General features: G+C 39.9%; 2 protein-coding genes across 4 annotated transcripts; both read right to left on the reverse strand.

The window, feature by feature from the left end:
• Positions 1–949: 949 nt before the first annotated feature.
• ccdc71 (coiled-coil domain containing 71) lies at positions 950–16,570 on the reverse strand. Of its 3 annotated transcripts, none has more exons than XM_015348006.2 (2): positions 16,159–16,570; positions 950–5,931 (listed from the first exon to the last, which is right to left on the reverse strand). In XM_015348006.2, the coding sequence occupies exon 2, from the start codon at positions 5,870–5,872 to the stop codon at positions 4,718–4,720; it is 1,155 nt and encodes a 384-aa protein (XP_015203492.1). In that variant the 5' UTR covers positions 5,873–5,931; positions 16,159–16,570; the 3' UTR covers positions 950–4,717. The 3 variants fall into 3 exon arrangements, with proteins under 3 accessions (XP_015203492.1, XP_015203493.1, XP_069045494.1); XM_015348007.2 differs by having other exon boundaries at positions 16,148–16,570; XM_069189393.1 differs by lacking the exon at positions 16,159–16,570 and adding an exon at positions 7,331–7,718.
• Positions 16,571–18,212: 1,642 nt separating this feature from the next.
• kctd6a (potassium channel tetramerization domain containing 6a) lies at positions 18,213–27,824 on the reverse strand. Its single transcript, XM_006630944.3, has 3 exons — positions 27,168–27,824; positions 26,426–26,548; positions 18,213–20,432 (listed from the first exon to the last, which is right to left on the reverse strand). The coding sequence occupies exons 2-3, from the start codon at positions 26,450–26,452 to the stop codon at positions 19,746–19,748; spliced, it is 714 nt and encodes a 237-aa protein (XP_006631007.1). The 5' UTR covers positions 26,453–26,548; positions 27,168–27,824; the 3' UTR covers positions 18,213–19,745.
• Positions 27,825–27,851: the final 27 nt, after the last annotated feature.

Consider the following 27,851-nt stretch of genomic DNA (forward strand, 5'->3'; position numbering starts at 1 on the left):
AGACTTGTGTCATATTGCAATCAACCCCCCCTCCCCAGCCTCCATTAAAGTGTACTGGCGATTGTGCCTTTATGTGTCCAGGGGGAAGATTGAAAACCATATCATTAGTACCACGGCATCATAGGAGCAGTCCACTGATGGGGAATGCTACTAACAAACGTGGCCTGCTGTGTTTCTATTTTTCCCCAGGATAAATCGTAAAACCAGAGCTACAGAAACCTTTAGGAACACCATATTCTTACATGACTTTTTCTAGAACGTTAATTTTGTGACTGATGTTCAACAGCCGGTCTGAGTGATTGGGACTGCAGTTCCCCTTTAACATTATCCACGCAACCTGCTATTTAACAGCCAACTTATTTCTATCACTCACCCCAGCTAGAGTGCTGTGGATTAAGCTAGTGTTACCGTGGCAGCCGGCCATGCCTCCACTCACCTGTCAGTCAGTACCAGTTGCCAAGGATACACAGACAGGAAGCCTGTTCCACCTGTAGCCAGTTACAGCAGCTAATCCCGATTCCTGGCTCTTGCTTCGCCCTGACCACGTCTCCCGGATGCTCTCCACTTGCGGTCTAGTCAATAACGAACTTTACTCGTTTACCTCGACCCCATCATTGATGTTCCCTTTTTGTGTGCCTTTGCACTGTAATGGTCTGGGGTTTTTTACTTCACCTTTCTTTACCATGTCCTTCCATTTGAGCATTTGGCTGCCTGTTTACCTTGCCGGCTGCATACACCTCGCTGCTTGCACCTGGTTCACCTTTTAAACCTTGGACTGCTGCTTTATTTCCTCAGAAGCCTCCATTCCTGTTTCAGCGTATGCTTGTTCTCGGAAATCGACAAGGAAATTCCCCCAAATTCCCTTAAGCTTACATCACATACTCAATACCTTGGTACATCAAGGAAGTGACAAAACATGTTAAGCAGCAACCATTCAAAACAAAATGGAGAGTTTTTTAAACAAATTTTTATTTTCACAATTTCTGAACAGTAATACCAAATATTCAACACTGACAGTACATCCTTTCAACAAAATCTAACATTATTCACAGAGAATCACTGGAGTTAAGAACAAGAAAAATAGTCTTCGTCAAACGATTAAGAGGAATTTTCCTATATAGCAAAGCCATCCTTTCAATCGTGAGAGATTATATTTTATATGAAATTAGTCTTCTTAACCACTAACTGTTAGTTTTATTTAAAAAAATAATCCGTTTGAACCAAGGAAAAATGTGTTCCAATAAAATGCAGAACCTAAAAAAAAAAGGTGCAAAACAGCAGAGTTTCTTTTGAAAGATCTAATCGTGGCCGTGCAACAATGAATGTCCCCCTGCCCCAAGGTTCTTGCAAAATTTAGCTTTAGATGAATAAATACAAACTAAAAGACATTGCCGATATTGCACGCAGTTCAATAATTTAATGCAGGAACATTAGAAGAGCGTTAAAGATTACTTTGCATCAAGTGCTGTGGAAGTGACAAATTCCATTTAATCAACTGACATTCCCCCCCAACACAGGTTTGCAGTTTTCATCTGATTAAAGCCGTTACAAAATCGGAACAGCTTGGCAACCCTGTGTGGATTTTAAAGCCCAAAATTATGTCAAGCAATGTATGCTGGGGAAAAAAAAGCAGACGTTCTATTTGGACTGTACTACATTAACAATGACAATGCATCATGGCAAAATCACCTGTATACTTCCAGGTGAGCAAAAATAAAAAGGAATGGACACTCCAACAGAACTGCTCCTGTAAAACTAACCACAGGCAGCTGGATTTATCCTTAAACTTAAGAGCATGCTCGTGCAGCCTTGGAAAGCAGAGATGAGACTGATTGCAGCACAACTCAGATATGCATCACCAATCTGACCAATGAAAGATATCCCTGTTGCCACCGAATCCTCTGACTTATTGGGAAACCACTGTGGTCAGGCCTGAACTGGACACGAAACGGTGTTGTACAGCCTCGAAATTAAGACTGCGAGAAACACTGGGGCAACTCGGAGGATGTTTTTGTGCCTACAGTCTTGGTACAGGTTCAGCTTTGTTGAATATCAGTTGTATATACATGTTAAAGAGGAGAAACAGAATGTGTTCACAAAAACAGTTCATCCTTTATAAACAAAACCATAGGTAGTGTACCAGAAATGAAAAGACCATAAAACCATCTTTAAAACGCAATGCAGATTTCAACTGCAGTTCTGTTTCTACTACTTGAAGAAATTAACTGTGGCTTTGCTGAAGGTTATTTGGAAAGTAGAGGGAAGAAAAGTTTTGCAGCGGTTTCTAAGCTACTTTGGACACTCTGGTTATATTTTACAGCACGTCTCTCTCAAAGCTTTTCCACAAAAGGCTAATTGCTGCAATATCCATTTGTGGAAAGCCAAATAAATGTAACCTCTTCTATCGGGGCAAAAGGTCCCTTCAGCAAGAAGACACAACTCACTTGTTTCACTTTGGCAATAAAAGGCAAGCATCCATTTCTGGTGCACGATAACGTCAGACAATTTGTCATTCTAGACGAGAAGCAGAGCAATTCCACTTTGCCTTAAACAAACAGAAGGGCAATCTTTGTGTTCTGTATCAAAAGGCGCTTACATTCAGCAGACTAAGAAAACTGGGAAAAGTTTGAAATAAAGACACTTAACTTTAGACTTTGAAGAAGGGATCACTTAAAATAGGAAGAAAAAAAACTCCAGAATAAGCCATAACTTTCAAAATCAAGTGATCCTTATAATACTCCTTATATTGTCAAAGAAAAAAACAACTTTGAAATGTGAATACAGCTAAACATATTGCCATACATCTCTACCAAATATGGTACTTGAAATATGGCACCTTAAAAGGTACGTTAAAAATCAAAATAATAAAGTTAGAAAGTTCACCCCATTAAAAAAATACCAGATTTTATGCCTCCTAGTAATAGAAAAAAAAAACATTTCCTATGGATACTGCATAGTAAAAAGATGGCATGGCTTATCTATTAAGCATTTTTTGTTCCTTTACAATGGAAGTTAAAAAATAATCAAATAAAAAAAATGTATACCAAAATATCACAGTGCAATATTTTACAAAAAACAAAATACATTTCAGTTTAAAATTGCACCATATTGAAGGGTTGTGAAAAACCATGTGGGTTTTTATAGAGGACCTCACTGCATCCAAGTTTATTCATCCCTTTGCTGATCCCTAGAACATCCATGGTCCAAAAGCACTGGGCATTTGTCAAACAGAGCTTTCATTGTTTATTAGATGATTGTGTGCCATCGAATGGGAGGATGCATCTTTAGGAATGAGATCCACATTGTAGCCTATCCAGAAGAGGTGTTCTGCCCCCAAAACAATCCGTTCAAAAAGCATCAATGATCCATACATTAAAATGGAAAATTATAATTACAGTATCCCTTTCAATTTGTTTTTTTGTTCCCATTTCAAAAATAGTAACACTGGAAATCAAGTGAAAGCTTCTTTCATTTTTGTGTCGACAAAAAAAAAGTCTTTGGTTTAAACATCTCAATTTCATGTTTTTGGAGTTTGCATGTTCCTGGGTTCGTGGGTTTTTATGGGACACTCCAATTTCCTCCCGTTGCCCATAGGCAAAAAGGTTAGGCTCAATGGGATACTGTAGCCATCGCTAATCATGAAATTTCACATTTGGGGATGCAAGCTCCACAGTAAGCAACTGAGCTCAGTGGAGTGTGCGACCCCTCTCACATAAAGCCCTCCTCAAAGACATACCATCGTATGGTGTGGGAGCTCACCCAGAAAGAAGTGGAAGAACCCGCTAGTGTTACTAAAATATTACATCTATTCACTCATTAGCTGGCTGCCCACTCCGCCATCGAGTTCCCTCAATCATTGATATTATCGGGCATGTGGAATATAATTCAACAGGGTTTAGCAACCCTGGCTCTCAGAAACCAGGTTCCAGCAGGTTTTAAAAGGCACCATTTTGATCAAGACCCCCAAAACACACCTAACTCATTCACTTCACTGGTTCAATTAAGTCACCAAGGTCCGAGATGGAATGAAATCCAGACAAACTCGGCCCTCCGAGACCAGGGCCTGCCCCAGTTACTGAATCTTTAGATTGTGCACACCACTCAAGAGGTGCCAAAGGTGTAAATGGTCCCAAATCGTCATTTTCACAATTCAGAAAAAAAGTGAAAGACGTACAGAAATGGTGGCTTACATACTTCATGATTGATGCTCTACATTCACACTATTTTACAATGGCAAATACCAACTGAACTTCCAGCCAGCATCATCAACATCATCCTTCACCATAGGCTTTTTACTGGCACTCCAAGAGATCACCAGCTGCAAGCAGCACATATCCTGCCCTTTTAATTGAGGTTTGTTTTCCCCTTTCCTTGCTGGGTGATCTACCTCACCATAGAATGGTAGACTGTTCATGACCAATTAATTATACAAAGACAAGCTCAAGAAATACACAACTTTCATGTTCAAGTTTTACAGGAGGAGTAACAAAACTACTTGCTTTTTTTTTTTGGACAAGATGCATATGCCCAGGAAATTCACCAATTTGTTTTGACATTTCAATTGCTGACACTAAAGGATAAAGAGCTTTAATCTTCCAGGAAATAAAAAAAACAAATGCCACACAGATCCATAAAACAAGGGCTCACTGATACCTTAAGAAAAACAAAGCAGTTCTAGGTATCATGCAGAGAGGTTCTATGAAAACGCCACTGTGGTTTAAAAAGGTTGAGCTATAAGCGGTCGTATTTCGATCACAGGAGAAAGATTTACTTGTAAGATCTTTTGGGCTTTTCGTCTCACTTCTTCGTCTGTAATCGAGTCATCAACTTTGATTACCTTGAACCTGAGATTGTTCTCGTTTAGCCCAGACTCATCCTGACCATTCCCCACCCACGAACCATTCCTAGGTCTCGTCTTCGCAGTCGGCTCTTCTGGTTCCTCTAGTCTTTTCCTTTTCCTCACCTCCACATCCGGTTGACAGTTCAGCACCCTGACAGAATCTTTATCGCTCCATCCTAGTTTGTCACCTGGTGCGTTTGTTTTGCCAATCCTGACGGGAACCATTTTGTAGCTATTACTTTCTTTCAACACCCTGTCATTTTGACATGTGACTGTTGTAGAATCACCCACTAGGGCCACCGCCATTTTCACTGGGCAGGAACTTACACGCATTTTGTCAGCCTGTGGTCCCTTTGATGTTTTACCAGAGTTTTCCAAAGGTTGCGCCGATGTCCCTGTTGGCTTTGGCGCCCAGTTAGAATTGGGCACAGAAATCCCCAGCGACCCTAATTCCGAATGGATTTGTAGCCTTGCTGTAGGGCTCCCTGAGGGTGCCGTTAGTTTTGTCAATTTCAGGCACGGCTGCATTTTTGTAGAATTAACCACATGAACAGTGGAAGCCGATGGTTTGGAAAGCACTGCAACTGTTCGCTTCAGAGACTCTTGTGAAAGGTTAGTCAACAGGATCTTGGGTTGATTCTTCAATACTAACTTAGCTGCAGCACTCAACAAAGCATAATTGATTTCTTTTTTCTTGGCAACAGTTTTTCTGGCTCTTTTCTTTACAGGTTTTAATACTTTTGTAACCTTACCAGTAGTATCTAAAGGCTTTGACATCTTTTCCACTGAAGGAGTTTCTGCTGTGCACGACTCGTAACCATAAACGTCTTTGCTCTTCAGAACAGTGGCCTTATGACCCTCGTCTTTGAGTCCCTGAAGGAAAGATACAAGCTGCGTCTCAGTATCCAGAAGGTCCTTGGACATAGGACTGAATACTCTTAAGGCTTCCAAGAGAGCTGTCTGTCCAGCTGATGTAATTCTGGACCAAGAATGAACCGCCTTCTTCTCCACAATATCGTCTTTACTATTCATGGCATAAGCCAATGGCCGAGCTACATAAAATCCTCAAAAGTCAATTGTTGAGATCAGCCCTGAAAAAAAAAAGATAAAAAATATTAAGACTCACTTACATGATGGTTTTATTATTTCAAGGACGTTTCGGAGTATCAAATTTTGTTGGTTCCAGAATTTCAAAGTGGGATGTCCTAACCAATGGGTAAAGACATCACAGAAGTCAAGCAAAAACTCAAAATGACAGATGAAGAACCATGTACATTGACTCATGAATTAAAAGCTTTAAGAATCCATAAATAACAGTGGATTAGGAAGAGAAAACTAGTGAACAGAAAAACAGGAGTACCACAGGGATCTATACAAGGCTCCCAGTCTCTTTTTCTGATCTTTAACAATGCTTGATGGAAGCTTTTCTACCAATAGAAACCTTAAAGATTGATATTTGTATACCGGAAACTGGTTTTAAGTTTAGGTTTAACATGGGCTGTTAGACAACATACACTTGCCAGACTTCTGTTATCAGTTTTTTTTTAAATCAGATTCAGGTTTTGAATTTCCCTATAAATCAGGAATAAACATCACAAATTTTAATTCCTTAAATCCCTCAAGATCCAGTTCTTTGACATTTTAGATAAAAAAAAAAAGATTCTTTAATCTGTTGACAGTGCATAGTAGGCTTGTGGCAAACAAAAAAAGTTCAGATTATTGAACTAGTGAGCTGCTGACAAGCAGAACAGGGCAAATAACTGCTTCTTGTTTGCAACACCATAAAAGGTTTAATGATGCATTAATGAATGTTTAAGTTTCAAACCAACCTTGTTCTGTGTTAAAGCATATGGAACACTAAAGCCAGACAAAGATCAAGAACCACAAATAAAATGATAGTCACTAAAAAGCAAGTCCAGTACAAAACATTATCAAATAAATTGTTTAATTGAACTAACTAAATTTAAAAAAATTAAGATGAAACATAAGGGGATATGGTGCGGATGTATTTTGCAGGTTTCATTTTAAAATCACCAATCAGCCTAGCTGCAAAGAATGTGCTTATTCACAAATTGCCTAAAAACCTAAAGCAAACCAGAAAAGAAAGCTAGCTAGTACTGGCAGTTATAAGTCCATGATGGCTCCAATCTTTTACACAAAGCCCATCTGGATGGCAGGTGAAAATTCTGAGTGCTTGAAATCAAATGTGTATCAACTTTGCACCACATCCATCCAGGATTTTCTGCAGCACTGGGAGACAGCCAACCACAACTTCCAATTTCTTAAAATGAGGCTAAAATAAAACTGTATATCCATGACTAACGTCATCTTTCATTTATCAGTCTTTGCACATATGCTCTTTTGCTCTAAATTCCCCGATCAGTCAAGTAAATTAAAACTTGTTGACTGAAAACCAAAGAATCTCTCCACAAATAGCCACCAGAAAGTTACAGAACACTGCATTTGTCCCCACAGACCATCAATACATACAATTCTTCAGCATCAGGGTGACAACTCCAGTGGTGCAGACAGCATTTACAGTCTCATCTACAAATTCGGATGGATCCAGTTTAAACGTAACAGTGCTGCGATGGGAAAAAACAGTAACAATTGGAGAAGGATGCATTTTGGAGGCAATTCCGGAATGCTCTTGGACAGCATACAGTAATATGCATTCAAAGAACAAGGGAAGTATGGCAGGAACAAAACCCAGGGGCCAATGCTCATAACCCAGTCATAGTTCGTTCAACTTCATGGCTTGGGTCATGCTCCAGTACAAAATAACGTCCACCTCCACACTGCACACTTTGTCTAACAAGTTCTGCATCGGCAACAGAATTTCACTCCTTCTATGGCCAGCTCATCAGCCCGATTTGTTTCCAATCCAACAAGTGGAACAGGGGGATTTTTGACAGACTTCGCAGTCAATGCTAGCTATGGGCCTGTTACTTCCATTTACAAAACACACACCCTTGAGAAAGACTTGAATGACTGACATATACAGATGCAGCCATTCGAAGTGCGCGGTACAGACACGTACCGGAGGTAATTGGCTACGACGTCGCGCATTTTGACGTTTATACGTTGACGTATAAACGATGAAAAGGTTGTTTTGAGTGTCTTAACATTGTCTCTTTGCTGTATTTATTTGCAGCTGGGAAAGTTAACGACTATGATCTGGGAATGTAACAGATTTTTTTTTCTCCATAATAGGCAGCAGGTTATTTGTTTTCACTGCTTGAGAGGTATTGGAATGCTGCAAGCAAACATGCAGCTGTAAAGTTGAGCAGTTTTTAATGTCATGCTTTTAAGAAATAAAGCCTTTAGACAATTAGGAGGTACTGGTATTCACAAGGTAGAAGGTGGTATTTTCAGAGGCCTAAAGGGAAACTGTTATACCTAATTATTAAATACTTGATGGGACTTTTTTACTGCATTGTTTATGTATGATCTGTGTATCTCAGCTGAAAAGCTGAGATAAAATAAGATGTATGCATCTAAATAACTGGACCTCAAATAGCAGACCTTATGAGCAATACTGTGTGTATTTATTTAAAATATTTAAAGCTCCTCTGGAAAGTTGTTGGGTGGAAAAAAAAACCGATGTGCTGAAAGAGTACAATTAAACACGCTCTGCAGAAAAGGGGATGGTTGGTAGGTCAGCTTCAGTTTTACACGTACAGTACACATTTGATTTCATTAAAATTATGAGGTACCCTGTATCTGCAGGACTCAAGAGGCTCTCAGTCATGTCACTTTGCAGTTGATGTCTCCTAGAGGTTCCTAGATTCTTATTGTAAATAAAAGGAACAGCATACAGTGGGACTTTTTCAAAAACGGGGAACAAATTTCAACATCTGACTGCACCAAGCACACAAATATTGGTTCTAGGCTCCTGAATCACCTTTGGTCCCTGGATCATTGCTTTTAACCACTTACACAAGGTTTTTACTGTAAAGCACTTTCACAGCTCAACATAAATGGACCTTCTGGGGCACAGGCTTTAAAGGAGCTTTTTTTAAAAAAAACAGACTTTGCATTTCCTGTTTTAAGCTATTCTTTTAGCATATGACAAGCATGCCCTTACTATGGCGATATCCTCCTAAACATTGGAGAAATAGCTCTAGAAGTTCAATTAAAACAGAAATGTTCAAATCACTTGGGATACAACAAAAAAGTGGTGTATTATAAAGTGTGTTAAAAATGTAGCTAGTTTGTTTTCATACCTTAGATTATAATAAAACCTCACCATTTAACACCAACAGGTGTTTTCTTGAAGTCTGCTAGCTTCAAAGGTTATGGTTTGGCTTTTGTGTATAATGATAGTGAACTGCATTGGAAATGTAGGAAAGTAAGCATTAATAAGCAGGAAAATTAAACCAAGAAACACCTAAAGTACTGGACTATATTGCAGATAAACTACCGATCTACCTTTTAAGCCCGTACAACCTGCAGAACTCCAGCTTTAATTGATTGGACTCAACAGCCTAAGTTTTAAGGTTATCCTTACAAGTGTGGAAAAGCATGTTGCAGCCTTCACTGTTGTTTTAGAAGTTGTTTTTTCCAGCTGTACATGAACATTTCTGTCTTAACAATATGGTGTAAACAGTGTCTGGTTTCTACTGTGATTATTATTTCATTACTGAAGTAGCCTTTTGATATTTGCACAGTACTTTTTGTTGTTATGGCTGTTTTCATATTCGTAGTTTTCTTCTGTTAAAACTTAAAATCTCTCGCATTAAATTGGCTACAAATGCAAGAATTCAACCAGATATTCTTACTTATAAAATGTATACTGTTGCATTGCAGTTAGTTAATGTAGTTAGTCCATAGTCAGCAATCTAAACTTTATTGTTAAGCTTTAATGATTGATGTTGTACCAGTAACCTTTAGAAATACTATAGTACTTCACAAATGCTTTGTGTGTTTGGAAATCTTTTGAGTAAAACCCTTATAAAAATAGGTTTAGTTTTTACAGGACATCACAAAGAAATAGGATGGTATAATTCTTATAATTGCTTAGTGATTGTATTTGGAAGATTATGGACCAAACAGACTTCAGGGATGCCAGTGGATCATTGTGCTATTTGGAATTATTCCAAAAATCAAGTGACCTCTTTGCTGTAGTATTTTTAGTATTATTTATTTAGTATTAATAAAGAATAGATTTATTAAAGTCGTGCGATGTGTAAGCGGGATATGTAAAATAAAGTTTTTTTATTATTGTTATAGAGAAACATGATCAGATTTTCCCTGGTTCAGAAAAAAGACGATTAAAATCTGTAATCTTTCCACTTGTATGTCATCGGAAAATACAGTCAGTTTCTGCTTTGTGCTAAGACATTAACGAGTACAACCCCCCTCTCTGCGGGAGTGCTGGCTGTGACGAATTAAACCGGTTTCACAGGTATTTTCAAAGTAGGAAGTACAGTACTTACTAGTTAAGAAAGCTAGGCTCCACAATGAAATCGCTTTAACATGCTAATGCGTTGGTGTAACAATCCGGGCGTGACAAGCTTCCAATGTCAACTCGACTCGATTGGAAGACAATGAACGTATTCTAGCCCTAAATGAATTAATAGCAAACATGGTTTACATAAAAGACATTTTTCCAAGAAAGTTTATAATAATACGATCTATAGTTGAAATCTGAGCCTAAATATAAAGAAAAAGCATTTTCAGAGAGCAATCACGCTGTGTTTATGTAGAAAAAGCGATTAGGTTTATGAGCAATCTAATTACCTATTCGCTTAAAACGCTATATAAAATAAAGTTTATTTAAAGATGAATGATAAGTGTCGCAGTTTAAATAATTTTCGTAGTAGGGCTTGGACAGATTCCAAGTGCATTTTTGCAATTTATGTTGCATTGTCCAATGTGCTGCTGTAATACAGTTTGAAATACAGTAAGTCTAAACTGTATCAGCTTTATTTATGGGTTGCAATTTAGAAAAAGTCAAAAACCGCACTCAAAATGCAATTTAAAGCTTTCTGGCAAGAGGAGACACCCAAATTAATAATGTAACATGCCACTGTTTGTGCATGAACAAAGTTATACTGCAATTTTCCTTAGATACGCGATTAAAAAAAAATTTTTTTTGAATCCCCGGCAGAACACATTCCATAAGAATCAACGCTTTTATACAGTATATCGCCTTTAAACACATATTTAAACGCGATTTAAATCAATATAAATGTTTATTTTGTAACGCATAGGTGACTATTCATTGTTATTAAAAAGACTTAAATTCGATCATGTTGTGATATTTAGAAATATAAATTTGTTTGGTGCGAGTGAGGTTTTATTTAATCTCTGACCAAGGGAAACGTTTCATTTTTTCAAAGAAATGTTTGTTAAAAAAATAAAGTCAGTCATAGTTCCATAGGATTCGATCACAGACCGTGTGACATGGGAGTCAGGAACCTAACCCACAGCGCCACCAGCACTGTCACATGCTGAGTGCTGAAAAAGCACTACAGAAACATTATCGACAGACAATGTACAGATTTGATAAAGCTATAAAATAATGTAATTAGGCACAGAACAAGTTTACAGCACAGTACAATAATAAATGCTGACCATGACTTTAGAAGCATAAATTACCTTACACTCAATTTAAACACAAGCTGTCTTGAGCCCTCTAAGCTGGTTCATACAGAAATGTAGAGAACCAGGCTCAGAACACACAGCTTCATTAGCGAATACATATGCAGGACAACTGGAGAAGACATTTTACAGTGGATGGATTTTTAGAAACATCCCATCAGTGACATCACTGAAGTCAACTCCTAGGTAACTGTCGTGTGGATAGTTTCACAAGAATCAGACAAAGGTTTAAGCATCGCTTGTTCTAGATAAAACTGCAAAAAAAAACAACAACCCATAACGTACTTCTTTGCGGCTCTGTTTGCCCAAATCATATATTCACAACGTGAAATTAGAAAATAATATTACGTAACCAAAATCCGCAATATGGAAACAGAACCTGTGTAATTGTTGACAGATGATGTTCTCATAACATTTTTACAAGACAAACTACAACATTTAAAAAATGACTTGTATGTACTTGATATCTCTAATCAATCCACGGCGATATAGTTAAAGCAGAGTCCCCGCACTGCATTAAAACAAAACGAAAACTAAAATGCCCTGGGTATACCGTTTTGCGCTTCTTATCAGTTGCTCAAAAGTAATATGACCGTATGAAATGCATAATATAAACCTAGAAACATATACATGAGCAGTATTTACGTAGTATCGGTGTCAAGACATACCTCTCAAATACTGTAAATCAAGTTAAAAATATCTCAAGACCGATTCTGGTCATAATGAAACCATGTTTCGTGTATGTTTTCTTTAAAGTACCGAGACCAGCCATATACTGTATGTTTATGTTCCAAAATGAATATCGTTTATGGCCTTCACACGCGTTGCAGTGTGCTCCTATTCTTTTTATGCTCAGGCACTAAGATTTCCCTTCAGTGGTAAAATTTAATATAAATATTCAATACTTAAACGGGCACAGTTAAGACATTAAATATACATATACATACTGTATACAGTACAGTTTGCATACGGTAATATGTTTATGTTCCTAAATCAATCTCTTTTATGAGCATGTGAAAGGCATGGTGAATCGATTCTCAAAAATTACTGTACTTTGCATGATTGGAAACAAATGTGTGATTGCAAAATGCTGTGGTGTTACTTTTACAAAGACAGTCAATGAAAAAAAGAATGTGGACCAGGGCAATACTTTGAGTTTACACTTACAGCTTGTCCAAGGTCATTCATTATTAATACTATTAGTTATATCTTCGTTAAAGACTTTGATGGCGACAGCTCAAACATGAGAGGTTGAGCTTTATTAGCGCCACCTTGCGGAAAATTCCGGATACTATTATTTTGCTAGCGGTATTGACCGGTAACTCACGGTAGACTGCGTACAGTGTACCGGAAAATAAGGCGGTATCGCCCGCGCATTTTGAATGGCTTCATCTGTATACTGTTTAAACTGGCTTCATCACTCTTTTATTCAGTTGTTCTGTATCAAGGCATTTTATGCACTTTTTTCAGTGTCTTAGAAAATTCTCTAGTCACAATACCTCTTTAAATGGAAGCTAAAACCACAGTTCCCTACAACCAACTTTCTACAAGGTCTGCGTTATGATAAAACTGAACTTAACAGTGAAGCTTTGAGGTCGGGTTTCAATACTAGCTGACTGCCCAAGCAGGGTTTCTAGCCAAAACGCACAGCTGACAATTCTAACAGGGATTTGTTTTGTATGCATTTAAAGCAATTTAAGTCAAGAACCTTCTAGAACCCCACCCATAATAAAAGTATGGAACAAAGGCACACTACTACCTCTTACCAGAGGCCACATCCCCTCTTTGTCAGAATTCTAGAATCAGTCAACTCGCTGATGTCGGGGAAAAGGGACTTATGACATTATATCATCCTCAAAAGCATGTCCACCTCACGCCACTTTCTTGATGATCAGAGGTTTTGGAATATGAAATGATGTCTGAAAGTTGCACAAGATTCCAAGGCCACTGGTGTTCTCAAGGATCAGTGGCAAGGAGTGTAGAACGCAACACATAATTGCATGCATGTTGCATTTTTAATGCCCATTTGTATATTTGGGTCACCATCACTAAGCCAGAGCTTTTAATGTCAGTCACAAATGTGCTGTGCTCTTGCACTAAATGTGGTAGCCCATTGCTTTCAGCCAAGGGCCCACCTGTCACAGCAAGACGCAGGACAACAGCTGACACCAGACTACGTTCTGTGGGACAAGGGTTTTCTTCTCCCCAGCAACTTGTGGGAGCTTATCAATACCATAACCACCTCACTCATTAAAGATTCAATGTGGTCTCAGATGAAAATGTGAGAACTGCAGTATCACATCTGTGTAAAAGTGATCTCAAGTGAATAAATCACTGAGCTCCATTAAACGAAATTTAAACTATTTTAACCGACTTAAAATGTATACTTTAAGAAGGAATATCCTACATCTTTAAAACTGTATAAGGCTCTGTTGTTAAAGTCACATTTTGCTCCCCATTCATTGTTTCACTCTAGTGCTAGCTTTGAAGCTCATAAGACTATGATCTACACTAGAATCGTTTTTTTTTTTTACAAGCATCTACCATCTGCCTGCCTTTTCGGATACATGTGTCTTGTGGTCAGTGGTGCTATCCACACCAGAAGCTTGTGCAGAGCAGTGGATTGCTGCTTCTTGTTACATTTTCAAGCTTCGAGGCTATTTTCTAAACTCCTATGTAAGTCAGTCCATCCGTTTCCTGGTGAGGGTTACACCGGCAACAGGCTGAGCAGAGCAGAGCAGATCAGACTTCCCTTTCCCCAGCAACAGTCTCCAGCAACTCCCGAGGGATTGCCAGGTGTTCCCAGGCCAGCTGATTTAACCCCCCCAGCGTGTCCCAGGATCTCTTCCCAGAGGAGTGTGGGGGCATGCTTATCAGATGCCCGAGCTACGGAGGAGCAGCTTGACTCCAAAATCCTCCCAGACTGCCGATCTCCTAACCCTGTCACGGAGAGTAATCCCAGCAGCCCTACGGAGAAATACCTCTTTCCTGACACGTTTACCCACAGTCTCCTTCTTCCAGTCTCTACCCAAAGCTGCTGGCCATAGTTGAGGATAGGGATGTAGAGAGACTGGAAGAACTAGCTTCTTCTGAAAACACAGATGTGGGTCATTTACAAAACAAGCATCCTTTTGTTTTACGGTGCTGGACTTCATTTCATTAGTGTTAAGGAATACATCACTATGAGTGGGGCCCTAGGTTTTTCCTGGCTACCTGAAATTCTGGACTTCTCACTTAATTTGCTGCTGTAGGCTCGCCAATCTCAGGTACTAGCAAAATCGAAATATGGTTCAAAATGCGGCGGAGCAGGAGACCGGGGATGTGCAGATTACTTAGACGCGTAAAGGGGCGGGGCGAGCAGAACAGGCACGTAGAGGAAGCAGCAGCGCAGATTGGTGCAAAACCAATGCGCCGCCACTTCACACCAGTAGAGGTCGCTCATGTCTCCTTATTTAAGCACGATACTATCTGCGCTCTCTCGCAAGCGTCACGGCGTGGTAGTCCTCAGTATCCTTGGCGTCTTCTCTCACAGGTAGAACTCGAGCTAGAACTGAATGAACGTAGATCGCCAATCGGACACGCCGTCATAAAATAAAACGGCGAACGTTACCAAGCTAATCCAGGACGCACACCTTGAACGCCAGTAACATCTACACAATTTGGGAACCCTTTCAAGTCGAATTCATCATAGCCACGACTTTCAAGATATGGTATTCAAACAAGCAATAGTCATTCCTCACAATTAGAAAACACATAAGAACCGCCGTTACTCTTTGATGTAAAAAAAGCCGAGCACAAAGCCATTAGAAGCCACATTTACATGTTCTTTTTTTTAAAATGTGGACCAGCCACTTCGAACCGGATACTACTTGTCAAAACCTGTTTTTCACGAACCCAACTGCCACGATTCATGTAAATCGTAAAAAAAAGCAGGCACTTCACACAGGCTTATCGGGGAGTTTTCACCTCCAAATTAAAAAAGGTGCACTGCACAGACCTCTCAAACACACATGACCAACTTCGTATTTTGCGTTCACGACGCTTATCCTCAGTTGCAGTACTCGTGAGAGAAAGGCGCTACTTTATTTAAAAAACACCATGCAAAGAACTCAAAAACACCGTGCTCAACTTCTGTTTTTTTTTTTTGGACAAAACACCCCGTGACTTTCTATAAATGCCTACATGGCGAGCCACACGAATCACGGCGACATGAGAGACTTCAGCAGTAAAGTTATATTGTTTCGCTGGTCCAGATGCATTTCGTGGGGCACTTTCGTAGCTCAGCACGGACATCTCCAAAAGTTACCTTCAGCTCAAATGAAACTAGAAGACAGGCACAAGCTCAGCATGCATTGAACTTCACGTCATTAGCCAATATGCACTACCAGCCAGGCAGCAACTCCTAGGAATGCATCCTCATCATAAAAAAAAGGGGAAAACTTCATTTTTACACCCTTTGTTCAAGAGATGTCATTCGTCACGGCTAGGAATACCTCTTTAAATTCTCTGACAAAACCAATTCTCCCGTCTACTCTCAGTTATTGTTGCACTGACCAGATGGCCCGGATTTCTTCGTGATGAAATAAAAATACCAACAAAGATCCGGAAAAAAGGAAACGCATACATCACAAGCCACAATACGTTACGCATAGTCCCGCTGCAAAGAAAATCATTATTAAAAAATATATATTTCCTTCTCACCCGGGTATTACCTTCAATGGTGGAGGGATAGGTCCTCAAGCTCCGTAGTACAGAACTACTGTTGAAACGCAGAAGCGAAGTCAAGTTCTTCCTTGTTGGGAAACTGTCTGCGTCTCACAAAACAAAGAAACAGGAGAATGCGACTCGGCACCTCTCTCGGTCTCACTTTTTATTAGCACCTATCGGCGTCTCAAGTGCTAGCTCGTATCTCCCTGAAGAGAGCCAGACCGAGTTAAGATGGCTGCCACCTCACAGTAGGGGGAGTTGCAGATAAAGATAACAGGCAGAAAAGAGGGGCGGGAATAATTCGAAGTAGGTGGGTACAAACAGTACGACCACCCAGGAAACGGGCTCAGTGTCTAAAAAAGGAAGCAAGAGCCGTCCCATGGGAGGTGGCTTCGCATGTGGAAGGGACGGGGAGTGCTGGCTTAGCTACATTTTAGGCATCACGAAGGGGCGGGGCGTGGGCGTGGTCACACTATAAGTGGGTTGAACGTGGGAGGGGGTCTGCGAGGTGGGCGTGGTTAAAGCTTCTTATTGGATGTAAAACACAAGAAGGGAGGGTACAGATGAATACCTGGGCGGGGATAAACGCTGATTGACGGAGGGGGGGATGGGGATGGGGGAGGAGCCTGACAGGGTGGGGTTTTACGTCACAATAGAACGAGGAGGGGCATATTAATTACTGTTAGTGAAGCGGGTGCAGTATCCGGAATTTTCAGAAAATTGATGCAATTTAATATATTTTCTGTTATTCTTGATTGTCGAGGCTTAGCTGATTTTCCAGTGTTTCTAGCTAATAATAGTCTTTCACTGTGAATCACGTCAGCAACACGGTGCATGTTGTCATATCTTGGCACCACATATACAGTGTTTTCAAAACTGCATTCAAAATATTGCTTCTGGACAGGAAATCAGAGAGATTTCTTATTAAAAAAGTAATGCTGAGCTCTGGAAAAAAAAAACAATCCATGCCCAGCAAAACAGGTGTTTTTTTTATTTTTATCCGGTATCATTCAATAAATAGATTAATTGACTAATTACAGTATTGCATATCAAAACAAGAAAATAGGCTAACAGCGCTCCCCTATGTTTCAAACCCCTTCTGATAGTAAGCAAATTCTGTTTTGCAATCTGTGGGGTGGGGGAGGGGAAATTTACTCCTACAAGAGTCAGCAGAGTCAGGCATCATTATTGCACCTAACAATTGTATGTCTGGCTGCTGCTACCTACCCTTGATTTTCTGGGTCAGAAAAAAAGTACAGTGTCCCTTAATAAGAGAAATACGTCATTTAGCCAGTGTTTCATGATAAATGTCAATGATGCTTTTTGATTAACCTACATTGTCATTTTCACCCCGAGCTGAACACAACCCTGAAAGCTTGCAGGGCTCTAAGATCTTGACCTGGGAGGCAGTGTTCAACCCAGGTTGAAAACTTAAGCGCAAACGCAAAAGTATGCTCCAGATTGTACATTTCTGTAACAGAAGCTACAAAGCAAATGCAAGTGTCCTCCACACCTAGGGTAGCCAACTGTGTGGTTTTCACTTGAAGATTTTGGATTTGTGACCTACGGGTCTGGATTACATTTCATCAATATCCAAGACCTCCGTAGGGTGCCTCTTATTCCTGGCGATACATCAGACCTGGTGAACTCCAAGACATTCATGAAGTCATCACTCCATGATAAAAGCTTTTCTTCAAGGTCGTAGCTGCCCCTATACAGCTCTGTTCATTTCTGCAGCTGCCATCACTGTCTCAAGTGTCCTCGATTCACAGGAATATGTCATATTAGAATACTACACATCAGCACTACTGAACAAAATAAATAATAGAAAAAAGAATTGAGTTATTCTAGATAATCGTTTATGCCCTGCATATCCCATCCAGGGTCTATCATGCCTTCCAGTCATTTACCAGCATGAGGTCCTGCTCTCCCATGACCCTGTATGGATAAATCAGTTACAACATGAATAGATGGATAATCATATAAAACACTTTAATTATTACATTAGTATTATACTCCCAGAAAGAGATATTTAAACCAGCAGGAAGCACACACTCCATCTTTCCATAGTATACTTTATTATTGTCAATATTACAATCACTAACACTATCATCATAACTACCAGGTATTTAAGGTATGCAATAAAAGTTAGACACATATACCACATTATACAGAAATTTAGTGTAATTAATTAATCAATCAATGTCAAAACAAGCATAGAAAGTGGTTGGCTAAAGCAACACGCCATTGGCTACTGGGATTCTTGGCAGAAAAACACCAAAAAAACATTGTTCTTATTCATGTTTCGCTTTTTGGAGAGATCCTGAAAGTTTAAGCAGCTTTGAAGATGGCAGAACATTTTTTGATTTCCCTGACTTGCATGATTAATACATTCAAGTCTCTATACTGTGGTGGGTTTTTAAGACCCTTTTAAAATCATAACACTACTGTTTTCTAGTCACATGAACATCTTAAAGGTTAAGCATTTTGATTCCCCCACAAAATTAACAAAGCTGTAAAACGAAGATGTAGAAACACGCTCCTGAGATAAAAGCTATAGCTGTCAAGGAAAAAAAAACACACAAAAGCAATCTATCCACTGTATTCATTGGCTACAGGAATGTGTACATGTACATGTGGAGGAATAATATTAAAATAGCGACAGCAGCACTGATATTTATTGCTCGGATTAAGGTGTGTATATGAATCTAGCTTGAGAAAGCATGTCTACAATTTGCACAACAGCAGTCTTATCAAATACAAAGAATACAATACAATCTGTACCACACTCATCACTGTCATTGGTTCCTTGCATTTGTATAGAATTAATGAATGAATGAATCCCAAGTGCCTAAGGGTTTAAGGAATGTCACTTAAGAAAATTTGGAACCAAGTGTCAGGCCATTCAGGTGATCTAGCTCATTTGGTCACTTGGAGGCTAGTTGATCCATGGATCTCATACAGAGATTTCATGACAAAAGCCATGGTATCAGCTTGGAGAACATGGTTTGGTAGTTTGTTCCAGAACTCCACAATGCTTTGTGCAGTGAAGAGCTTCCACTGCTGGAGTGCAGCACATTCCTGGGGGATGATCAACAGCCATGCCACACTAGAAGACTATACACAGCAGAGGAACTAAATGGGCACCTAGTCCTGGCGGACACTGGAACTCCCAGAGGTGCACAACAGCCTTCTATCACACAAAGCAGAAAGGGTTTCAGCACTTCTTGCTGTCAACCAACGCAGAGTAACACTAGCAACAGAGGGGGCGTTTGCTAAGCAGATAAATCCAATAACATGTTGAGAATGGACCGATTAGCAATATTTAATCAGCCAGCGCTCTCAATTAAATACAAAACATTACGGTTTAAAAAAAAAAGCCATTTCATTACTGTGTTCCATTATTGTTTATTATAAAACACTTTTTAAAACATGCTTTAAGTAAATCTAAGAGTTACACTTGTGTTTTTTTTAAACAAGACTCAAAGGTTCTTTTAAGATCTTAATGAATCCCAGGCTTTTATAGGCCAAAGATATGCTTAGTGTTGCAAGTTCATAATGACAATAACACAATGGTAGCAATAACAGCACATCAGTCTTCAATCTTTCGTGCCAGTCTGCAAAAAGTCCAGTGATGCTCCACAGTGTTTTCATTGGCACGCTCACTCATGTGGTGCACTCTTGTGTTCCTGATTGTGAAGCCCTGCTTTGTGATGTACTCCATCAGGTGCACCCTCAGGGAGACCTCCTGATGGTAGTCGCATGGTCCAAAGGTGAAGGACACCTGGCAGTCCCGGGTGTCCATCATGTGTTTGTTCCACTTGGTGAAGTTATTGGAGATGCCCTCCAGCAAGGAGTGCACCTTAGTGGTGATGGTGAGCTGAGTGATGATGACGGCCACAGGGTTGGAATATTTGGAGAGCTTGCGCGTGCTGGACAGCTCCACCACCTGCTCAAACGTGTCCAGGGGGTAAAGGGGCTTGGGGTCATTCAGGCACTGGATCAAGGGCTCGATCTGATAGAAGTCGGCCTCCTTGCGCAGCAGATCAATCTCCTTGAAGTCCACGGGCAGCGTCAGCTCCGACGTGCGCAGGAAGTTAAGCACGTACCTGAAGAGGGGCCCGTCCCTGTCGATGAAGTAGTTTCCCTGCGAATCCCGGGTGGAGGGGAAGTCACCACTGAACATGGCCCCCAGCATGGAGTCAGGGTAGCGGCTGAGGGTGGAGAGGGAGGTGGTGTAGAGGTGGCCACCCACATTCAGAGTGACTGGATCGGTCATCTGCAGAAAGAGGTATGGCAGTGAGCTGCAGCAGGCTAAAATACTGGCCCTGTTTACAATACAATACACCTTACACCTGTCAGGGGCTTCCCAAGGTAGAACTCTTCATGGTCTGCCATTGCAAGGGAATGACAAGTGTCTGAACAGAAAACAAAAATATAGTCATGAAAGGGCCATCAGGGGAAACCAGCAAGAGCTCAACAAAGAGGTCATAAGGCGTTAAGTACACGGTGTTAAGAGTAACCTTTGTTCTGTGTCTACATGGGCAAAACCAGTGTCATATTCTGGGATTCACATCCTGAGTTGCCATTAACAAAGGAACAGGGCTTTTGTTTGTGATGAAACAAAGTAAAATAAATAATACAGTGTAAACACACATTTAAAGCAAATTGTCTTCAGTTATATAACTTTCAGTACACTGGTTAAGTGCTTAAGCCAGTGTCTATACAACCAAAGACATATTTGTACTTGTAAGAAAAGTGCTGAAAGTGCTCTGTTACTTAAACATGCTCAATGTGGTCATGTTTATTCCCCCATCACTACAAACTCATTCAACTGGGGTGCCCAAATCCAGAAAAACACTTAGAAGTTCTGTCACTTATTCATAGAACTTGTGCAAGCCTTTCCTTTCCTCGCACAAATATTCAAAACGATCAGGAATTTTCTCTATAGGAAGGTTTTCAGCCCGATACATATTTTACATTCCATGAAATGTATTCCACGACACCATTTGTGAACCCAAACAGCCTGTGGTGAAGATACCATTATCATTCTGAACATCTATTATCATTTACCTGGTGAGACAGCCACATGAATCAAATCAGATCACTGCCTTTACGCAGAGCCCTGAGATTTTTGCTAATTTATAAAATACCATTAAACTAAATCAAACATCTGAAACGAAAAGGCAAAATATTGCAAAAAAAATCAATCTTACATAATCAGCAAATACAGTTTTTTAATAATGGGATGTTTATATGAAAATGTTTTGATTGCTATCATTAGCACAGTATTAACCAAAGGAAAACAAAACCTTTTCTAGCAGTCAGGAAATATACACATACTTTGGAGATTGCCAGGACTCCGATTCAAACCTGTGGCCTACTGAAGAGGCTAAAACGTTAAGAGCTTACAGCAATCCTGATGTGTGAGCAAGCCATTATCAAGACTAAAGAATGCAATGAAAAGACAATGCCTAAAACCTGTATAACAACTGCCCAGTAAGGTGAGGAAATCGATCATGACGGAGAGACTTTCATTGAGAACTGCAAGTCAAACAGAAGCCAAAGAACCCTTTAAATATAGTGTAAATTTTAGAGGATGCAAACAGGAATATTTGTGTGAATTAAGTAACAGCTTCAATTATCCATGGATCATGCTGGAAAACCAGCATGGCAGTTTGTGATCGATTCCTTCTTTTTGAACGAATCGTTTCAGTGAATCCCACTAACAACAAGTCCCTGGATGAATCATTTATTTGATTCTCCAAGTCCTTCGGCTCAGTGAGACGAATCATTGAGCAATGCCAGTCAACACAGAAAATGATTCAGTGTCCAGAGAACAGAAGGAGGAACTTGGAGACTTGAGCTGAATTAAATACAGTACATTTTAAGCATTTATAAACTGTCAAACTCACTAAAACACACTTGGCCCTTGTATTAATGAAGTAGGAGGATTTCAGGGCTGTGTATCAAGAACATATTTTTCTGAATAAAGAAGGCTTTATTGATTTAACTTTCCAAAAATTCCTAAATTATATCAGACAACAACAATAATAAACTCTGGATACATGACAAATGCATGCTTTGCCTGTTTTAAAGTCTCTGTAATGTATACATTATCACATCCCCAGCTGTGAACAAAATATGCCCTAGAGTAGGTAAATAACAAAATGTGATATCTTGTTGCTATTTAATTCATTTTCTTCTATCATTCCACTTTAAAGAATTAATGGATAACAGATTTGAACTGGTGTGTTCAGAAATGAGACTTGTCATCTTACCATTATCATTTACTATTAATTATTTATCAATAATTTATTTTTGCCTCAACTTCAGAGTGTTTTATAAATAAACATTGTATGTTAACCCCGCAAATGACAGTAACAAACAGGTTAAACACTTACATGGTCCATATATCCTCTAGGATGTTCATAAAAATATAATCTTGTCTCTCAAACTACATGCAATATCCACTTGGTAGAAGGAAAACTACCAATTACAGACTACCAATCTTACATAACATCTTATTTCCTATTTAGTTTTGCCAATGATTAACCCTTGTTTCAGTAATTATTCTCTAAATATGGTATTCTGTGGCATTGTATAAAATATGACCTTCTACAAGCAGAATACAAAACAAATGTAGGATCTGGGCAAAAACTACTGCATTTAATTACTGAATCATTTACTGGAATCAATTACTGAATTCGAATAGCTAGCTCCTGTCTACATTGTGATGAGAAAGTGGAAATGCTGTTATGCCACTGTAAATGAAATAATAACAAGCTGCAAGACAGACATTCACATAACACATTTACCCCCAAATACATTGACATTTGAGCTCACGGGACACTCCAGTGCGTAAAAACTGTTAGAACACTGCTGCTAAGATTTTTACCCTTTTCTTCAGGTGTTGGTCCGCATTTGGTTATAATGGCCAATAATGACCTCCCAGACTGAGCTGAGCACAGCCTACAGCACTGTCAGACCTCGGCCCATTTGAAAAAGCGGTCCTAAAGCCGTTTTATGTGCTGTCATTCTGGCTCCTCCCTCCCGGGTGTCCCCTTACATTTGACCCTTCAGATTGTCCCCGTCGCTAAGTCTGTTGCTGTCAGTCTTGCCCTTCCCTTCAAAGCGGCCACAGGCAGTATTCCAGACACAGAGTGTCTCCATACTTCTGTTGAGCAGTCTGCAACTTACATTACCTCCATCCTTCCACTTTCTGAGCCCTTTTTCCCCCAACACAAGGTGGCGGGGAAGCCAGAGCCTATCCCAGCAAGCAGTGGGCGCAGGGCAGGGCACACCCTGGACGGGGTACAAGTGCATCGCAGGGCACAGACAAACTCGCACCAGGGCCAGTTCTGCCAGAATCGACCTACCAGGTTGGGTTTATGGATTGAGGGTGGAAAAACCACAAGAACATGGGAAAAACCCACAAACTTCACGCAGATAGCACCCCAGGAATTGAACGCAGGACCCCAGCGCTGTGATACAGCAGCCATGGTTACCTCCTCATGCTGATTTCAGTGTAAGAAAGGTCATAGGTGTCAGCTATTTATGGTTCTGATCTGAGGCTGTCTTGCCCAAGTAGTGTCTAATTTTCTACAAAAGAGAGCTCTGTATCTTCACACCCACCTGGACCAACTGGCCCACAGACTGTCTGGCTCTCCCACGACTTGCATATTTTCAGCCGAGCCCTGTATTTAGCTTTTCAAATATACTCCACGGCGCATCATTGACATACAGTGTTACATATTATAAAGTAGCAATTTACTGCTCTTAATCTGGGTTTCTAAATATAAACAGCAATGTTTTTTGGGAAAGCCATTTTTTTTGTTAAAGCCACATCAGAACAAGGCAGCCACTCAAGTTACACAGCTGCAATCATGCTCAGACCCTACAGCTACATCTGGAGAATGAGCACTGTTGTTTGCACAAGTGCCAAAACACCAGAGGGCTGAACATCCAAACTAAATGAGTACAGCAGAAGTCTATTTTATTCCCTCACACAACTCTGGAAATTACTCAGAGCAGAAAACATTGCTGTGCAGAAGAATTATGTTTCCTTCAATCAATCTGGACTACACTGTAGATTAACTAGACATCAGAGACACTATTAATTTTAGAAGTATTTGAACCATCAGGAATTGCTATTTTTTAATGTCTACTAAAAAAAAAATCTCTACAATTGCAAAGCAATATATTATGATTTAACACACTGTAAATGAGTAGAAAGATTAGAACGCCCACATGGAATAATTAACACTGAAACACGGTTAATTTGTTCATAACAAAAAATTCCAGCACACGCCAGCAGAGATGTTCAAGTACAAAACTGTTTGTGAGCCAGAATTCACTCTATTTATTTGTCCACATGCGAGTTTACATTGAACGATTTCTCAAAGGAATGGACATGCTATGGCAGCATGATTCTGGACCAAAGCCCTGCCGTGCCTTCAGCGAGACTGTTTTATAAGGTTTGGGTTAGTCAGCTGTGATGACTACAAGAAAAGAACCCAGCGATAACCCACAACACCAGCACCACTAAGATCAGCGAAAACACCAGGGGAAGACCAGGACTTTTTGTCCTGGAGCGCACACAAAAAAATAAAATAATTCCTTTTAAAAACACAAATTTAAGCATAGACTGTGAGAAGCCTTGGAAGTACCTTTTTCAAATTGGCAATATGCGTTTGCTACCAATATTTTTCCCGGTTAACAAAACAGCGTCTTTAGATCGTCCTCACATCCAGTTGTTCACCAGGGATGACTGCACAACAATTCAAACCCTCTCACAGACGCAAGGAAGGATCGTCGATTTATTGCATAGGCTCTAAACCAAAACTTCTCAGGTATAATATGTTTCTACCATTTCGCTACATCTATATATAATACTAATGAAAAACATGTATAGTATATTATATCTCCATCCATCTCTTCAGTGTAACACTCACCCAGATGACCCATAGAGGCAATTATGTTTTAGAAGCCAGGTGGAGAAAATGAGAAATTAATTGTATTAATTTACATGGCATACGTTTTTAACAATCAATTATCTAGCATTGCTGCATATGAACATTGGATACCCTTACAATTATGCAGGTGAGTTTGTTGAAGCAGTCTGGGTGATCTATCACGCCCATAAATAATAATTAATAATCAGTCTAAAATGTCTCTTAGAAATATAATCAGTATTACCAACTGACCAAAAGGGCGAATTGCCATATAAACTGTCACAATAAAAAGTGTGAATGATTCCTTTGCTAAAAATGTAACTCAAGCATGAGTACTTGAATATCCAGACACTAAGATGGCAAAGCAAGGACTTCACCATACGGAATAGTCATGAATCCAAATACAATTGTTTAACAGAAGGATTGACATTAATAATCAAGGTGAAATTCAATACAATAGGACTTAAGTTCCCAAAGTAGGCGTTTGTGCTACAAAACACTGGATCATTTACTTTCACAACACTGCTTTCTTTCGCTTTGTTGCGTTACAGGTCAATAGTCTACAAAGATTGTTTTAGCCTTTCTGGCCATGAAGCTACAGGTAAGCCCTGAGGCATACTGTAATGAAGAGCTTTATTAGCTTTAAGGTCTGATAAGTAACAGATTTGCATACATCAAAGGCACTGACTAGACTCTCTGATCTGCGGTTTTAAAAGCCGTTCACCGGCCCTGAAAAGTCAAAGCAGAACGGAGAAGAAAGAGCAGCACCAAAGTCCACACAGTTCAGCCTGGTCAGTGCTCAAAATACGTTTTAAAAAAATCGGTGCTTAAAGGGCAAAGTCAGAAATCAATCCAAGCACCATCAGACCAGTCTGTTGCTGTGCAAAAAAATGAAAGCTTTATAATATCTCCATCATGTCACTCTGCAATTGCAGCCTTCTTTTTTAAGAAATATAGCTGTGTTGGACTTGGTTTCCTCTGTTTTAAAAAGATTTATTTTCTGAAAAAGTAACACAGAGGACACCAGAAATGGCAAACTGAATGCTAGTGAGCCTCCAATGGAGCCATACTCTGTGGTATAAATTCTCCTTTATCCTTAAGGGCAGCCAACATGGAGCTTGCATTCAAAGTCCCGTTGCAGGTACTTGCACCCTTGCACAACATACTCTTCTGGGAAGCTAACCTGTATCCATCCAGTGAACGTGCCCTCTGTTTACACTAGAAATCAGGATTGACTCCAGTTCTAGTCATGGTGGACTTTAATATAATTTTCACACTTAACCATAAGGGGAACATTCAGAATTAATCACTCACTCACCATGTACCCCCAGTCTCCATTATCCATCTGCTCCAACGCTTGGCTCCTTCCCCAGGGACGGAGATGTCGGGCTGAATATTTTTGGTTTCCCCCGTGTAATGCCTCCGTCTTTGTGCTGTTCGCCTGCACCAGCGAAAAACGTAATTATTCGACTAAAGTTGATTCTTAACGGATTTTTTTATCCCTCTCGAGTATTCATGCATAGGTTAAATGGAATGGATGATTCACATACAGACGATCGTCTGTTTTGTTATCCCGTTAACAGACATTACCTGCAACGTGTAGGCAAACGCGCAAATATTATAGGACATTAAAATAGGAGAATGGGTTTGGAATCTATCGCCATGTCGCCCTGCCATGCAAAAGTGAAACTGGAATATTGCATGAATAATTATTAAGCGCGGACATGGTGAAAGTTGTCTGAAGGTTTGACTGCACATTCAAGCTAAGGGTATTCGCTATACTGGATGTGACACGACATGGATAATAAATGATCCACGGATCTGGACATATAAAAATGATCGATTAATCGCATAATGCAATGTAATAGTGGATACTGTATTGGTTTGGTTTTGCTCTGCAGACCACTTTTGAAAACTGTAAAGATGCCGATGCAACGTAACCTCCGCAGGGACAGCTGCAAAGCAAATCATTAAGTCATTAAGCAAGGGGATCTTTTTATCTCACGCTGTGTCAATTAAACAGGCGAAACGTTCACGCAGAGCCGCGTTTCCATCCTTACCCGTTTGTTGACCCGTGATATTTGTCCTCCCAAAATAAGGGAAACGACACTTTGCACCGATTTCCGCGAAGTTGGACTTGGAAGCCTGAATGAAGCAGTGTTACTCCGCCTGTTCCACTGCAGCAACAGAAGAGGGACGAGCAATTACTTTCTCTACGTCTTTTATCGGGTATTCTTCTGCTTCCAGAGGGAGCTCAGGAAGTGTTGCTCATAAAAAAGAGAAAATCCAAGCACATTCGAAGCGCTTTCGGAGGAATGCGTTTAGCGTTCTCTATTTCGCCAAGTAACATCTAAGGTACGGAAGGAACCGGAAACGTGGTGTCTGTTATTGTGCAGCACGTCACCACTAATATTCTTCCACTTGATAGGCTACGGAGAAGTTCCGATGAAAATGCACATTTAAGTAGGAGCGTTGGAGGCTAAACGTGTTTAACAAAAAAAAAGCAGTAAACAAATTTCGCTTTTTATTTCCTATGCATTAACAAAAGTACTATTTTTCATTAGCATGATTTGTGGAAAAAAAAAGCGTTGAATTCGTAATGTAGCTTGTCTCCATACCCTTTAGTCTATTCCTGCTTTCATCTGAAATTGTGTAGGAGGCAGAATGAGCTCATCAGCACAGCAGCTAAGCAACCGTTAACATTACCGGGAAAACGTCAGAGGAATTTACTTTGGGATTGATAG

This window comes from Lepisosteus oculatus, chromosome 4 (assembly GCF_040954835.1).
Source record: "Lepisosteus oculatus isolate fLepOcu1 chromosome 4, fLepOcu1.hap2, whole genome shotgun sequence".
In the NCBI taxonomy this organism is placed as follows: Eukaryota; Metazoa; Chordata; class Actinopteri; order Semionotiformes; family Lepisosteidae; genus Lepisosteus; species Lepisosteus oculatus.